This window comes from Acartia tonsa, chromosome 2 (assembly GCF_053477335.1).
Source record: "Acartia tonsa isolate MP-2025a chromosome 2, ASM5347733v1, whole genome shotgun sequence".
NCBI classification, from domain to species: Eukaryota; Metazoa; Arthropoda; class Copepoda; order Calanoida; family Acartiidae; genus Acartia; species Acartia tonsa.
The window spans coordinates 24,693,898-24,708,815 of NC_137261.1; the positions used below are offsets into that span (position 1 = coordinate 24,693,898).

Below are 14,918 nucleotides of genomic sequence, written 5' to 3' on the forward strand. Positions count from 1 at the left end.
AATTCTACCTTTTTAAATCTTTGGTTTCTTTCAGATTGTTTCAGACATTCATTTTAAATAAAACACTTAGGATATCTGGAAATAAAATTAACAATTAATAAGGTCTATTCATAAATTATCTTTCCTGCCTATGACTGCTAATTTAAGTTAAGTTAAGGGAATTAAATGCAGCAAAAGCAAAATCAAGAAAAGAATCATTTAGACTTTTACATTTACATAAGAATCATTAATATTGGCATCCTATTTACATAAAGCCTTACTCAAGCTAAACAAGTTTAAATAATAATTTCATAACTAAATCTTCTTGATCTTTGGTGGAAATAATCATCTGGAGGATCCTCTTGACAATGGGGACTCTTCTGCCAATGATGATCTAGAAAATTCAGAAGATTAAGGTGAAATTCCATTTTGCTGCTCTAGATGTACATTCTGTACAGTCCCACCACAGAAAGTTAGCCACAATGGAATTTCAACACTCCAGTACTTGAATCTTGACTGAACTCCAGCTCCACTTTGATATGATTTGGTTATTTGAGCTTTGATTGGTTTGTTAAAATCTTTAAAGGTTTCATAAAATGTTCATAAAATGACACAATTTGTGCCAACTATAACAGAGATAGAGGAAAACATGGAAATAAACAAATATTTAAATGTCCTTTGTTTCACATATCAATTCATCAGATTTAAAGTTTTTTCTTACAGACTAAGTGTTCCAACAGACTTATAATAAAATTCATCAGATAAAATCACTAAAACTAGGAGTGCCATAAAGGCTGACTGTGGCATAGATGTTTCACACAGTTCAAAATGTATGCCAATTCACTAATAAGAAAGGACATTTAAAGTTCATAGAAGAAGAAAGATAGAGAGTTCATGCTGTACTTACAGTATTGATGGTCAGGTTGATGTTGGCTCTGGCAAGGGCTTCACTCAATTGGCCTGGCAAATCCAACTCATCCTCAGATTCCAACACAGCAATCTCTCTTACAGATCTCTTGGTGTAGTAATACTTCCCTCCAATCTTGTTTCTGTACTTGATACTCACTGACCTGGCAATACCATCATGAGATTCTTCCAAATTTGCAACAATACCAACTCTCCATGATAATCCACCAAGCTGAACACCAGTATCTCTCAGGAAAATAACAACATCACCAACCTTCACTATTGGGATACCATCACCATGCCATTGTCTTGATTTGGGAATATAATCAGCAATTCTCTGACTTGCCCAAACTTTCCACCAACTCTGCTCAACTAACTCCATATGCTTAAGCATTTGGGCTCCTGATGCCATTGTGATAGAACCAGCTGGGGCACACCTGTTGTTTCTTCCTAGCAACAACCTGGCAGGGGTGATCAAATCCATCTCATCCAAATTTGTGTACCTGTTCCCCATACACATAGGCAAAGAATTGAGTTCATTGGTAATCCAACAGAAGGCAGTCTCATAGTGAAGAACATCCAACTTCAATCCCTTGAACACAGCATTAAACAACTCTTTAATCCTTCCTACAGCTCTCTCAGCACCACCAATGAAATTATGGGAACCAGCAGGACAAGTTTCAAAACTAAGCTTTGTCTTAGTTTTAGTGTTGATGGTCTTGGTGAGGTCAACAACAGACAACTCCATCTTCTTGCAAGCAGCAACAATCTGTGATCCTTGGTCAATATACACATGATTGGGATAACCATATCTGGAGCCAAATCTGAGAAACACATCAACAAAATTCTCAGTGTCATATGCTTGCATAACAAATGCAGCACAAGCATTAGTTGTAGAACACTTGAAGACAACACCATACACCTTGATTGTTGATCTCCTGCCATGTTTGCAGTGAGCTTCAAAGGGTCCAAAAAGATCAGCTTGACTTGAGTAGAAAGCAGGAGCAATAGTATATCTTGATGGGTGAACTTTGGCCATCTCTGCCTCTAGAAGTCTGGCTTTGTATTTCTGACAAAACTTACAGGATTTCTTGATCTCAGCAGCCAAACTGTCAGCAAGAAGAATGAATGCTATATCTCTGGAAGCTCTCAAAGTACTCTTGATTCCACCATGATGAGTGACTGTAACATGACAATATGTCATAATGCTATAACTTACAGGGCTGTATCTGTCCAAGATAGGGTTGAAGAAGGTGAAGGGCTTCAGATCCACCATCACATTGGCAACATTGTCAGGCTCATCCCCTTCAAGGATTCTTCCATCATGTCTAAGAACACCATCAACAAGTTTACCATCAACCAACTTGGAAGGATTATTAAAATGTTGCACTTCCTTAGTTGTAACTTGGAACAGATACCTTTTAGCATGTTCTTCATCTTCATTATCAACAACTACAACAACCTTCTCTGCTACTACTTCAAGACTCTTAGCTTTCTTTCTCCAAATCTTGGTCAATCTAGCCAATATTGCCAACTTCCTCAGAACTTTTGGCCAAGTGGTGGAGCAAGGATCAATTATATATCTGGAGAACTCATACCTTTCAGAAACCTTAGCAACCAAGTTTGTCAGAATGATCCCTTGAATATCAGAGCTTCTGATTTCTTTGGCAACAATCATCTTCTCCTCCTTGGACAAGGTCATCTCTTGAACAGTCTTGACAGGCATCTGTTGCTGGGGCTGCTTCATCCACTCATGTCCAACCTGCCAAATTGATCCTTCCATTACATCAGAAACTTTGCAAGGCCTTGTACCAATATCAGCAGGATTAAGTGCAGATTCAATATGTCTCCACTCATTAACATCAGAATACCTCCTTATCTGGATAGCACAATTCCTTACTCCAACTTGCAATGGCCTGCTGTCTTGGTGAATCCATGAGAGGGCCACAGTAGAATCTGTCACATACAGACATCTCTTGATTAAACCATTAAACTGCTTCTTGACAACATCACCAAGAACTGCTCCCATTGTACAAGCCTTCATCTCTGCCCTAGGCACTGTCAACTTTGATGTCAGCTTGGACTTTGCTGCTATCAACTGGCAAGCAAATTCTCCATTGGGACAGAGGAGTCTAACATAAACAGCAGCAACTGCAACAACTTGGCTGGCATCAGTAGCAATCAGAAGCTCAATGTTATCAATGTCAAGACCTTCTTTTGGGAAGATTGTCCTAGGGATTCTAATATTTCCAAGCAGCTGAATACTAGCAAGATTCTGCACCCACTTGTCAAGATGTTCATTTGGCAAGGAATCATCCCATCCTTCAGACAGCTTGCACATCTGGCTAAGATCAACCTTCAAGTCAGCAGTCACTGGAACAACAATACCCAGAGGATCATAAACTGAAGCAACTCTACCAGAAAGAGTTCTTCTTGTAAATGTTTTGGCAAGAGCTTCCTTAACATCACCTGTGACAAGTTCAGGCATTTTCCCCCTTTTCTTTTTACCAAAAAAGAGAGGTTTTATGTCTAGTCCAATAGTGTCTTCTTTGGGGTTCCAAACATATCCACACACTCCAACAGATTCTCCATCAGCAGATACTGTATCAGAAGGATCTTCCCCATTCTTGGTTATAGCTTTAACACCCATCTGACTAAGGGCAAGAGAATCAATCAATCCTTGTGCAGCAAGATCTCTGGCTTGATCAGTTAAATGAGAAGACATAGCATCATCCATATACAACTTCTTCTTAAGCACAGCAGGTCCACCAGTATATTCAAGCTCAGGGATAGTAGCAGCAAAATCAGCAGTTTTCTTGAAACCAACCATAGTCTGATTTCCACTGGGTCTTACTCCATAGATAAGTGTACAAACAACCATTTCCTCAGCTGGGTTCTTAGGGTCAAGATCTTCACACCAGAGATACTTTTGATATTTCAGGAACTCTGGCTCCAATTCAACTGCATTGTAAGCCATCTGAACATCTGCTGTAAAAGCAGAAGCACCAACTCTAAACTGTATCAGAAGATTTACAAGTGTTGCAAGCATATTGGATCCTTTGGCAAGAATACAATTAAGACTATAACCAGTGCTTGTTCTTGATGATGCATCAAAGACCATTCTGCATGGTGTACTCAATGATGATGAGAATACACATCTCCAAGGTATAAAATATCCATCCCCTCTTGCTAACTTCTGGGTTTCTGGAGGCAGCTCAGATATCTTCTTTACAAATCCTCTTGATCTTAGCTTCTCATGGGAATGTAAAATATCAGGAATCATCTCAGGGCTTTTACTGGCAATTCTCAATTGTGACTCAAGGATCTTTACAGCAATATACTTATTATCAGCCAAATACTTGCTAGGATCAAGGATAAATGGCAACTTAGCAGTACACTTCTTCTTGGTAGGTACATAGGTAACACTGTCATGAATTAGCAAATCCTCATGCTCCTCCTTAAGACTAGCTTCCTCAAGAGTCTCAGCATTCTTGCAGTCTTGGCAATTTCTGCATTTCTGACATCTGTAATTATCCTCACCTCCATATTCTTCTAGTAGCTGGAATTCTTTGATCTCTCTTTTAGGGGAGTTGGCTGCAATGATCACTCTTACCTTGTAATCTTCATAATCCTCCTCACACTCACACACTTGACAAATTAGTGGTTTGGTGAACTCCTCAGAACACTCCATTACAGGAAAAGTAGGACCATAAAGAGTAGAGTTGACAAAGTTGTATGTTCTCATTTCCATGGTTAAGAACATCTTTGGACCCATCATTTGAGCAGCATTCCTTGCATTCCTCCATGAGCTATGTGATCCTCCAAGGACTCCTTGCTTGCCATTAAATCCTTTAAATCTGGCTGTAAAGATGGATAATCCACAACTTAAGGAAAACTCATACACAGGAAAATACTTGAGATATCTAATCCCAATCATCAGATCAACTGTGGCTCCACCTATCTCCTCCTCAACAGTAGGTAGTGGTTTACCATCAGGGTTAGCATTGTTGTATGACTCATTCAATTCATCCCAGGCTTCACAGAGTCTCCAAACAGGAAATTCAGAGCTGACTTGGTCCATCCTCAGCATAGTCATTTCAGCAACCTTATTAGGATCATCCTTGGCAACAAGTGGTAAATGAACAGTATAGTCACCATATGGAATCCTGACAGTTCCACCTCCTGCTACCTCCAATACTGTTGGCCCTGGTCTTGTCAATGAAGAATCAAGTACTGAAAAGGCTCTTTCAGACAACACAGCTCCCATACAACCACTGTCATAAAAGCAGAGCAACTTTTCATTCTTGGGTCCAGGTACATATTGCATCATATAAATTGGAGGGCTATCAACATCCTTAACTACAGCAGGATTTTCAGGTACATCATCAGAATCAATCTTATTGTCAGTGAAGAAGATGGGGAAACTGCTAAAGTGGATCTCAGCATTGGCAGGCATATACTTGGTGTCTAAAGTAGCAATATATTCCTCTTTCCTTTTCTCATTCTCCTCATGATGAAACTTGCACAATAAAATATGATTCTGTCTCCATGGCTCCTTGTCTCTACATATCTCTTGATCACAAACATACTTATCAAGACAATATGGCTTATGCTGCTTGAACCATTCCTCTCTCTTATCATATGTAAATCCAGCATCCATTCTCAGGCATCTTATGCAGCTCCCAGTAGCACATGCTTGCTTAAACCTCTCATAGGACTTGTTCTTCAGAAATCTTTTACAGTATGACAAGTGAGTGTGTTTCTTGTTACACCAAGAACAGGAGACAACTTTAGGATCCTTGGCTTGATTCACTTGATGAGCAGCATTCTTAGACTTATTACTGCTTTTCTTCTCCTTGCCAGCAGTTGGACTGTTAATTGGAGTGCTTGTGACAGGTTGAGAAGGGGTTGCAACAACAGTACCAACAGATTGACTTGCTTCAGTAGGATTATGATCATCACTATCACCAGTATTATCATTGACTTTAGCTGCATATGACTTGCCACTCCTGGTTGATTTAAGGCTCTTCTTGCCAAGATCAGTAATTGTCTTCCCACAGATAGAGATATCATATTCAAGCTCAAAGGTAGCTTCATCAACCATAGTTTGTAAGTATTCAATCTGTAACATCATCAGTTCTTCTCTGCCAGGCATCAATCCACCATAAGCTCTCCTTTTACTTTTAACTCTCTTCTTCAACTCTAGCACATCATGAGGAAGCATATTCTGTTGCACAATAGACAGAATATCAGTAGATCCATAAACATCAGTAATCTCATGCCTGGTAGCCATCTGGTGCAGACTAGACAATTTGTGTTGCACATTAATAGCCCAATTTCTCCTCTCAATATAACCTGTAGGACACCTACCAAACTCTTCAATTTCAGCAGCCTTCTGACTAAAGAGAATCTTTGGCTGACCATAAATTGACTCCAGCAGCTCCATACATTCCAAATATGTTGTCAATCCAGCACAGGCTTCCTTTGGAGTTTTGTGCAAGCACTCAGTTGTTAGCTTCAGGTACTTCTCATGATCACTAAAATCTCCTTGACAATCAAAGTAATCATTCAGCTGAGTAGAGAATGTGAAGTAGTCATTTCCTTCCTTATAGTTGCCAGAGAATACAGGAACCTTGAACTTGATATCTGCCTTACTCTTAGTGCTTCCTGGTGTAATTCCAAGCTTCTTGGCTGCAGCCTTGAGAGCAGTTTTAGCATCCTGTTTAGCATTCTGAACTTCAACAGACTTCAGATCTAATCTATGAACAGCTTCTCTCTTACCAGCAGCAATAGCATGTTTAACAATGTCATCAATCTGACTCTTTACTTCCCTGGCTTCCATTTCAGCTGCCTCATAACTAGCCTCCATAGACTTATAGTTAGCCATTGTCTTGACAGATGTCTCCTTCACAGCTTTCAACTCTGCAAGGACATTATCAACCAATTTCAAGACTGGGGCTTCCAAAGCCAAGGCTCTTTCACCAGAAATCTCATCAGATATGGAGTTTGAAGAAGTGTTTAAGGAAGAGGAAGGTGTGGCATGCTCTGCTTGATTAGCTGCTTTGATAAAAGTAGAGAACTTCTTCCTCAGCAGGTTAGCTTCTTCTAATTTGTTTTCAAGGAACTGATCAGAAGGATTCTCATTGAAGAAAGTGATAACTTCTCTGGTCTTAGTTGCTTGGTCTCTTGCAATTTCAACCAAGCCACTTCTAGCAGCTGCTGTAATCTTAGTAGGATCAACATCCTCAAAGTCATCTTCCCAGACCATAGAGGCATCAAGCAGTTGGGTGAGATGCTTCTTAATTGTTTTTGCCATAGTTTTGGAGACTGTTTTCTTTACAACAACTGTATCTGTGTTTTGTAGAGAAAGAGCTGAGTTGTTGGTTGAGGGTACTGGAGTTGTAGGAGCACTAATATACCTTTCAAGATCCCTAATGGTAGCATTAGCTTCATCTTCCTCAGTACCATCAGTATCAGAGACAAAAGCTATTTGTAGAGGAACACTTGTTTTATTACCATAATTAACAGGAGGATCTTCAACAATATACTCAGTACCAGTAAGATCTATATCATAATCATCTAATCCTGAGGCACTTCCAACAGATGATTCTGGTTCTGTTTCAAGAGCTTCAATCCTTCTTGATAATTCCAGTGATATGTTGATTGCTGTTTCAGTTGATGATAGGCTAAATCCATGTGATTCAGAAGCATCAGATTCAGACATTGGCTTATAGTAACTGGTCCACTAGATTTACTATGTTTACTGTTCTGACCTGCATAGTATTTCAGCTTGACTGCCCACAGGTAGAATTTTAAAGTTTGTTTCTAGCCATTCTGTGTTGACTTCTGCAAATATTTGAACTTTATTTACACACAGTTTCTTATTCTTATTCAATAGTTTCTTACATCAATGGTGCGGTAAACCTAAAAAGAATAGACCATTAAACTAATCCAGATATCCTTTACAATAAATATATGCATTTGATTTAAAATTTAAAATGTTTAAAATTGATAAAAATAAAACTTTTGGAATGATTTTGAATTGAATATTTTTTAGTGACAGAAGGTCAAACTTTATCTGCTTTTGTAAAAGAAATTGATTGAATTTGAATTATTGAAGAAAGAAATTAAAATAAATTGGTTTACAATAATAATTAAACTTACATAGTCTTTCTCAAGCATCTTTTACTTCAACATTTCTTGGCTGTCAACATCAATAACTTCATCACTCATAGCTTCTTCATCATTACTTTCATCATTATCTTTGGTATCATCATCAACTATATCATCATCTTTGGTATCATCATCAACTATATCATCATCTTGATCAGATCATCAGCAATCAACTCTTATCTCATTCTCTAGTACTTCTTTGTCAATGGGTGCTCCTTTGTCAATTGGTGCTCCTTGTCAGCTTGTGATTGTCAGCAGCTGCAGCTCTAAAAAAGATATACTTGAGGAGCTGGAAGATGATGATAATGAATCATCAGTTATTTTAAAGACTTGACTTAAGATTCTTTTGTTCAACACTATTAAAGATGACTTAAAGGACTCAATTGCTGATATTGATGAAATTGCTAGTTTCAAGGCTCTTTAAATTTGACTCTTAAATGTATGTACCTTTTTCAAGTGGCAGTTTTGCTTGTAGGCCACTTCCTGCAGGGTTCCCTCTCTACTGGGCTGGCTCCACTCCAAGCCACTCCTAAAGATCATCAGATTAGGATTGAATGGATACATAATCATCAGACAATTTAAACTATTCAGTGCCAGATTCAATTTTAAGGAGATCAACTTTGCTTGCATGAATTTGATTGCTTTAAACATCAGATAGCATTAAATTAAACTTTACACACCTGCAAGCTTCCCAACTCAAGCTCAACCCTTGTTTGGTAGGGTGTTGGGGATTTGAGTGCCAGACATTTATCCACAGTTGACCAACTCTAGTGTTGCTTGATCCTCCTCTCTGAACTCTACCAGATCATCTCTGTCACCATCACCATCAGCAGCAACAGTCCTTAACAAGACAAGATCAGGATCAACATCAACAATGCCTCAGCCCCACCTCTTTTGGCTACTGAGCAAATTGTAAAAAAGAGTCAAAATTCTACCTTTTTAAATCTTTGGTTTCTTTCAGATTGTTTCAGACATTCATTTTAAATAAAACACTTAGGATATCTGGAAATAAAATTAACAATTAATAAGGTCTATTCATAAATTATCTTTCCTGCCTATGACTGCTAATTTAAGTTAAGTTAAGGGAATTAAATGCAGCAAAAGCAAAATCAAGAAAAGAATCATTTAGACTTTTACATTTACATAAGAATCATTAATATTGGCATCCTATTTACATAAAGCCTTACTCAAGCTAAACAAGTTTAAATAATAATTTCATAACTAAATCTTCTTGATCTTTGGTGGAAATAATCATCTGGAGGATCCTCTTGACAATGGGGACTCTTCTGCCAATGATGATCTAGAAAATTCAGAAGATTAAGGTGAAATTCCATTTTGCTGCTCTAGATGTACATTCTGTACACTAATTCTTATTTTAGCTCTGAATTTGAGTTCCTTGACCTAAAAAACCTATAATTTGATGTATCACAACATATATATTGGGAAAAATGCACTAAACCTCTGCGGGCCACCCACCTAGCCCCCTGGGGTCGGTCCAAGACTTGCTGAATCATCTAAAATAATGTCCATATGAATAGACACAGTGTATTTAGGTTAAAACCCTAAGAAAAAACAATTTAAGGTAAGTTTCCACATCAAAATAGACCAAAAAAAGCCTAAAAACCCCATTTCCGCAGGGTTTTTCTTACCTAACTAAACCTTAAAATAAAAAATTTTGGATTTTTTTGCCATTTAGATGTAATACCTATAGGACTAGGCTTATATACCAAGTTTGAAGGGTCTAGATAAATATTTAGACCATTTTGCTCACGGTTTACAAATAGATGTCATTACGAACCCCCCCCCCCCCCCTTATGGATTATTATACAGGGACCTAAAGGGATAAGAAAATGACCGATTAATTTATGTACATCCCCAATGAAAAATACAAAAATTTCCAGTTCTGTAGATTATAATCATAGGTTGAAACGTTTGGGCACTCAACTTATTAAAATCAACCAATAAAAATTAATTAAAAGTCCCCAATGTTGTTAAACCAACAAATAAAAAAACGTTATTTAAAACTTTGGGGACTAGTGTAAGAAACGGTTCATTGTCCCCTTCATTTCTTAATATTTTGAACTGTAATGCAGTTGTGCCTTACTTAATAATATAAAATGGTAGATCCGATAGCTATATAGTTTTCAGTAAAGCATCATTTTGATCTTAGACAGCTTTATATTTTTCCAATATATAAAAGGTTTTGTAAAACTTACTTTTTAAGACCTACAATTAAAAGTTTTTAGAATACTTCTTCAAACCTTAAACTTAAAACACATTAAAGTTTCGTGAAAGTATTTTTTCTTTTATAAGATGCATCCTTAAATAACTTTCACTGAAAATAATTAATAGGTAGTCTGTTTAAATATCACTAAAAAATGGTTATAAAACTTCCCTGGGTATGTAAGAAACCTGTCTGCAAAGGAACACTATATGACGGTTAGCGAAATCCTTCGCTAAAACTTATAGATTTAAAAATATCATTGAATAAGATATATTCATTTAAAAGCATTTGGTAATCTATAATTTGTTTTGGTAAAAATATTTTAATAGGTAACCTAAAATAAAATTAAGCATTTCAAGTTGTTAATAATAATATATTTTTCCTACTCTAAGATATAAAAACAGAAACCACTGACCCCTGAGGCTAAATAAATGGAATAGCTACAACAAAACTTAAGACATAAATAAGGATTCAATTATAAGAAAAAAACTTTTTCTTTATTATTTGTAATGATAACTTTCAGTATGTATTATGACTAAGGGGTAATGTGTACACACATCTTTAGTGGTTTTATTGCATGACTGTTCTCTAAAAATTTTAGCTATGCAGTATGCATGGTGATCAATAAAATACATCCCCTCACTTTTACCGTATGATAGGGGTATCAAGATAAATTATTCTACATGCCCATTTATGATAACTCAAAATTACCCTTTTATATTTGTGAACCAAATCAGGATTTAATAAAAGTCTAAAAAAATTTAGACCTTACAATTAGACCAATGTATCCTCCCTTCTCCCTGATTTAGCGACTGGCCCCATTCCGATAATATACATCTTTGAAAATCGTGGATAAAGATAGAGATTTGAGAAGTATTGTTCCAATCCATGGCTCAATCCAATCTGAAATCTGCAGACATAAGTTGCATATAAACACAACACTAACACCAAAGAAACACCAAGAAAACACAAAAACAAGCATAAACAAAAAACAAAGTGGTTTATCTCTGTTAAAAGAATTAGGCTTCAAAATTATGGAATCATGTTTGTGTATGAGCAGCCTTAAAACCCAATTTAAAAAGTCAAGTAGTGTTTGCCTACTATTATTTATTTTTTGGGGGGGATATTTTAATTTTCAATAACTAATAGTAGCTTAATATTATGTAAAGGTAAATAATCTATGCTCATGATAGGAATCGTTTGTCCCTGTGAAGGTAATAAAAATTCTCAGACACCTTACTTTTATAACTATCGACCTATACTATTCCAGTGCAGTGTGGCATTTGAAAGAATTTATATCCTTGGTTGGTAAGCCTCCAGATTTCAGAGTACGGTCACACGCATATGCTTACAGCAAATGTACCTATTTGCTTCATATAATCGAGATAAAATCGAAATCAGGAAATTTTTTATCCCGTCAAGACCGTCTCCCCCCCCCCCCCCTCTAAAAATAAATCGATATGATGTGAGTGTATATTTCTAATAGGAAGGAAATATATTTATTTCTTTTTATTAACAAAAGATATCCAGGTATCCTAAATGAAATTATATGTTTGATCAATAGTCAATACCTAAGTGATTAATTTAGTTAACAGTAGCCAACCTAAATTCCACACCTGGTTAGGTAGAGACAGTGCAATTTATATAGAAAGAAATGACATAAAATAGAGACACATTATTACGATTTATGGACTCAATATAGCACCATGTTAGGAAACATAATTGAATCTTGTAAAGGTTCAACAGAATATTTATTGTGAAATTAGAAAAAATAATAATAAAAACCCGTTAAAAAGGTAGATAAGGGTTTTTTTTTTAATGCAACCATCTCGTAATCAATGTATAAATGGCACTTAGAATTCGAATTTTAATCTGAAAATTTGCATGAGTAATCCTTGGTAGGTCTATTTTCCCTAAATCGAACAAAAAGTTGAAAAAGTAACGGCTAACGGCTCAGCCGATTAGCCGTTTTTTGGCTATTTTTAGAGCAAATCTGTCATAAATTATGCAGGTTTGAATCATATTTTTGCTTTAAATCATGTGAAATAATACAAAAAAAACATTTATTAGATTTCTAGTACCAGCAACTACCGGCTAGAACCGTTTGAAAACGTTTTGGAGTGGAAAAGAACATTATGTGGAGAGAGGTTTCGTGATGGATTTCCCTTGAAAATACCCAAAAAATGGCTACACGCCTGAGCCGTAAGCCGTTAGCCGCTACTTTTCCAACTTTTTGTTCGATTTAGGGAAAATAGGTAGACCTACCAAGGATTATTCATGCAAAATTTCAGATCAAAATTCGAATTCTAAGTGCCATTTATACATTGATTACGAGATGGTTGCATTAACCCCCCCCCCCCCCCCTTTTCCATTTTTTAATGCCTTCCGCAGGTGTAACACCTACAACTAACCTGTGGCATTGTAAATAAGACCTAAGAATTAGGAACTCTTTTACTAAAGCATTAAGACACTTTTTTTAGTGCTTAAATAGGAATTACTGATCATCCAACCGATCGACCGACACAAACAACCATCCAACACGTTAAAACTAAAGAAAAGCTTCCAACTTTTGATTAAAAATAAATCTATCCACGAAAAAGTTGGAATTGTGAATTGCGTAAAAAGATTAAGAAAATGAATGTTATTTAGTAATAAATATATGGATACAATTCTATAACTTTGTGCAAATAAAGTACAAACGTAATCTAAAAATACTATTTTTACAACATTTTAAGTATTTTAGCGAAGCAACTCCATAATTAGGTTAATAAATAACTAGGTATATCCTCCTGCGATTTTGATTTAAAATTCTAAATCAAAAACCCGTTGGGAATTAATTTATGGATATTTTAACTATACAAGTTAATATTAAATTTTTTGGTAGGTTTTAAGGTGCAAATTACTTAAATATGATTATGCCATCTTACAAAATTTTTGCTTTAAACACAGATTTCCATTTATTTAGTAGAAATACTGAATATCCTTTAGTTCTTCATTGCTGCGCTATGTATATCTTAATATTGCTTTGTGAGATATTTTATATTGGAGAAATATGTTCAGTGATTTTGTATTTTGTTTAAAAAGATACAGAAGTGAACGTTTTGAACTTTTTAATTAAACTTTGATACAGCTTTGTGTGCACTATAAAGTTATAAAATACACGTTTCATAAAGCAAACATTACTTCTGGAAAAGTCCAAGTCAGTGAGGACAGGATATACCTCTCCCTACCTACCAGGGATACAGGGATAGGACAATGAGAGAACAATTTAAAATTTGGTTGGCACAGTCACTAGAGGGCTGAAATAACAGATCTATAGTATATTTGTATTTACAGGTAACTACATGTCTCCCTTTTCCAAGGACCGTTTTCGTCTGCTAGAAAATTGTTTTCTGCTACTTGGCTATTTTAATATTCTTGACACTATTTGTTGATTTTTAAAGACCCAATTGAGTCTCGACTCAAGGACCTTGGGATGGGGACATACAGTTATTTAACCCCTTCCCCATCTAGTGTTGTACTCTAATGGTGAAATAACGCAATTGTTATAGTTAGCGGATTTTCAACGCCTGGGAAACATTTAAAGACAGAAAAAAATTATAAATTTAAAAGGCTAGATAGATAGATCTAAAATATTAAACTAAATATCCTTTATCTCATCCATGTATCCATGCCTTTCTCTACTATCTGCTTACTGCCACTCAAAACTATGCATTAACTATGGTTCTACTCAAAATTTGGCCAATACATAATTCGACTTCTTCAAAATTGGCATAGAAAATCTTAAAATAGGTAAAAGATATGCCTAAGAAAACCAGAAATTTACTATGGTATCAGACAATTAAATCCAATCCTATTTTATTGTTGATTTTTAAAGCATGCCTTTGTAAATAATATGCAGAAAAAAGATGCATTTTATAACATATATCAATATAATTTTTAATTATAGGGACACGTATAAATGTTTTTTTCTCCAGTAGCTTTCTCCCAGTTAATGTAACATAATTCTACGGCATAAAAATCATTAACAGACCGAATTTTAAGTCACACCTTAACTATGAATTAAAGTTTGCATTAGAGAAATATTAAACCAAGAAATTCGAATTTGCTAAACTTAACCTTGGCTAAAAGTTTGGATAGTTTTCAAGGCAAACAGAGCAAGCTATTAAATGTCATTGTTGAAGAATTTGCGCACATCTGTTGGGGTTAACATCTATACATTTCCTAATTTGTACATTCATCAGTTAAAATTTACCTTATCTATGTTTAAACTAGAGTTGGCAATCCGTCCAATTTTTGGACCGGATTCGGATTTTTACAAAAATCCGCCCAAAAATGAAACGGATTAAACCGTGGATTTCTGATTCTTAGTTATTTGACGGATTCCGGATTCTAGCAATATTTTAAAAGGCCTTTATAAAAAAATTAAGGGATTAAATTTTACAGAGTACCGATTTTTTTCATATTTACACAGTAGCATTGCTGCTTTTCTCCTATTTCTAGACCCTCAGCGGCCAAAATGACTTTATTAAAAATAAAAGTACATATTCGGACCAAAAAAACTCAAGACGCTAATTTTAGCCTAACAATTAACAATCCGAATTTAAATAGCGAATTTTGATTTGGATTCAAAAAT

The 14,918-nt window shown here is 35.7% G+C and overlaps 3 protein-coding genes across 16 annotated transcripts in view; all 3 read right to left on the reverse strand.

Annotated features, from left to right (window-relative positions):
* Positions 1 to 14,918, reverse strand: part of Stoml2 (stomatin like 2) — an 82,342-nt gene that overhangs the window by 10,187 nt on the left and 57,237 nt on the right. The window lies entirely within an intron of this gene.
* LOC145307334 (uncharacterized) lies at positions 75 to 4,049 on the reverse strand. The gene is made up of 2 exons (XM_080149717.1): positions 887 to 4,049; positions 75 to 373 (listed from the first exon to the last, which is right to left on the reverse strand). The coding sequence occupies exons 1-2, from the start codon at positions 4,004 to 4,006 to the stop codon at positions 266 to 268; spliced, it is 3,228 nt and encodes a 1,075-aa protein (XP_080005843.1). The 5' UTR covers positions 4,007 to 4,049; the 3' UTR covers positions 75 to 265.
* On the reverse strand, positions 4,021 to 8,945 carry LOC145312318 (uncharacterized). Its single transcript, XM_080151562.1, has 3 exons — positions 8,050 to 8,945; positions 4,118 to 7,809; positions 4,021 to 4,068 (listed from the first exon to the last, which is right to left on the reverse strand). Exons 2-3 carry the CDS (start codon positions 7,607 to 7,609, stop codon positions 4,021 to 4,023), a joined length of 3,540 nt encoding a protein of 1,179 aa, XP_080007688.1. The 5' UTR covers positions 7,610 to 7,809; positions 8,050 to 8,945.

Coding starts and splice junctions, on each gene's coding strand:
- LOC145312318 (XM_080151562.1), bottom strand. CDS start 7,609: ATGTCTGAATCTGATGCTTCTGAATCACATGGATTTAGCCTATCATCA. Junction 4,069..4,117: donor AGCTAAGATCAAGAGGATTT/GTAAAGAAGATA, acceptor AGTTAGCAAGAG/GGGATGGATATTTTATACCT.
- LOC145307334 (XM_080149717.1), bottom strand. CDS start 4,006: ATGGTCTTTGATGCATCATCAAGAACAAGCACTGGTTATAGTCTTAAT. Junction 374..886: donor TCAACCTGACCATCAATACT/GTAAGTACAGCA, acceptor TGAATTTTCTAG/ATCATCATTGGCAGAAGAGT.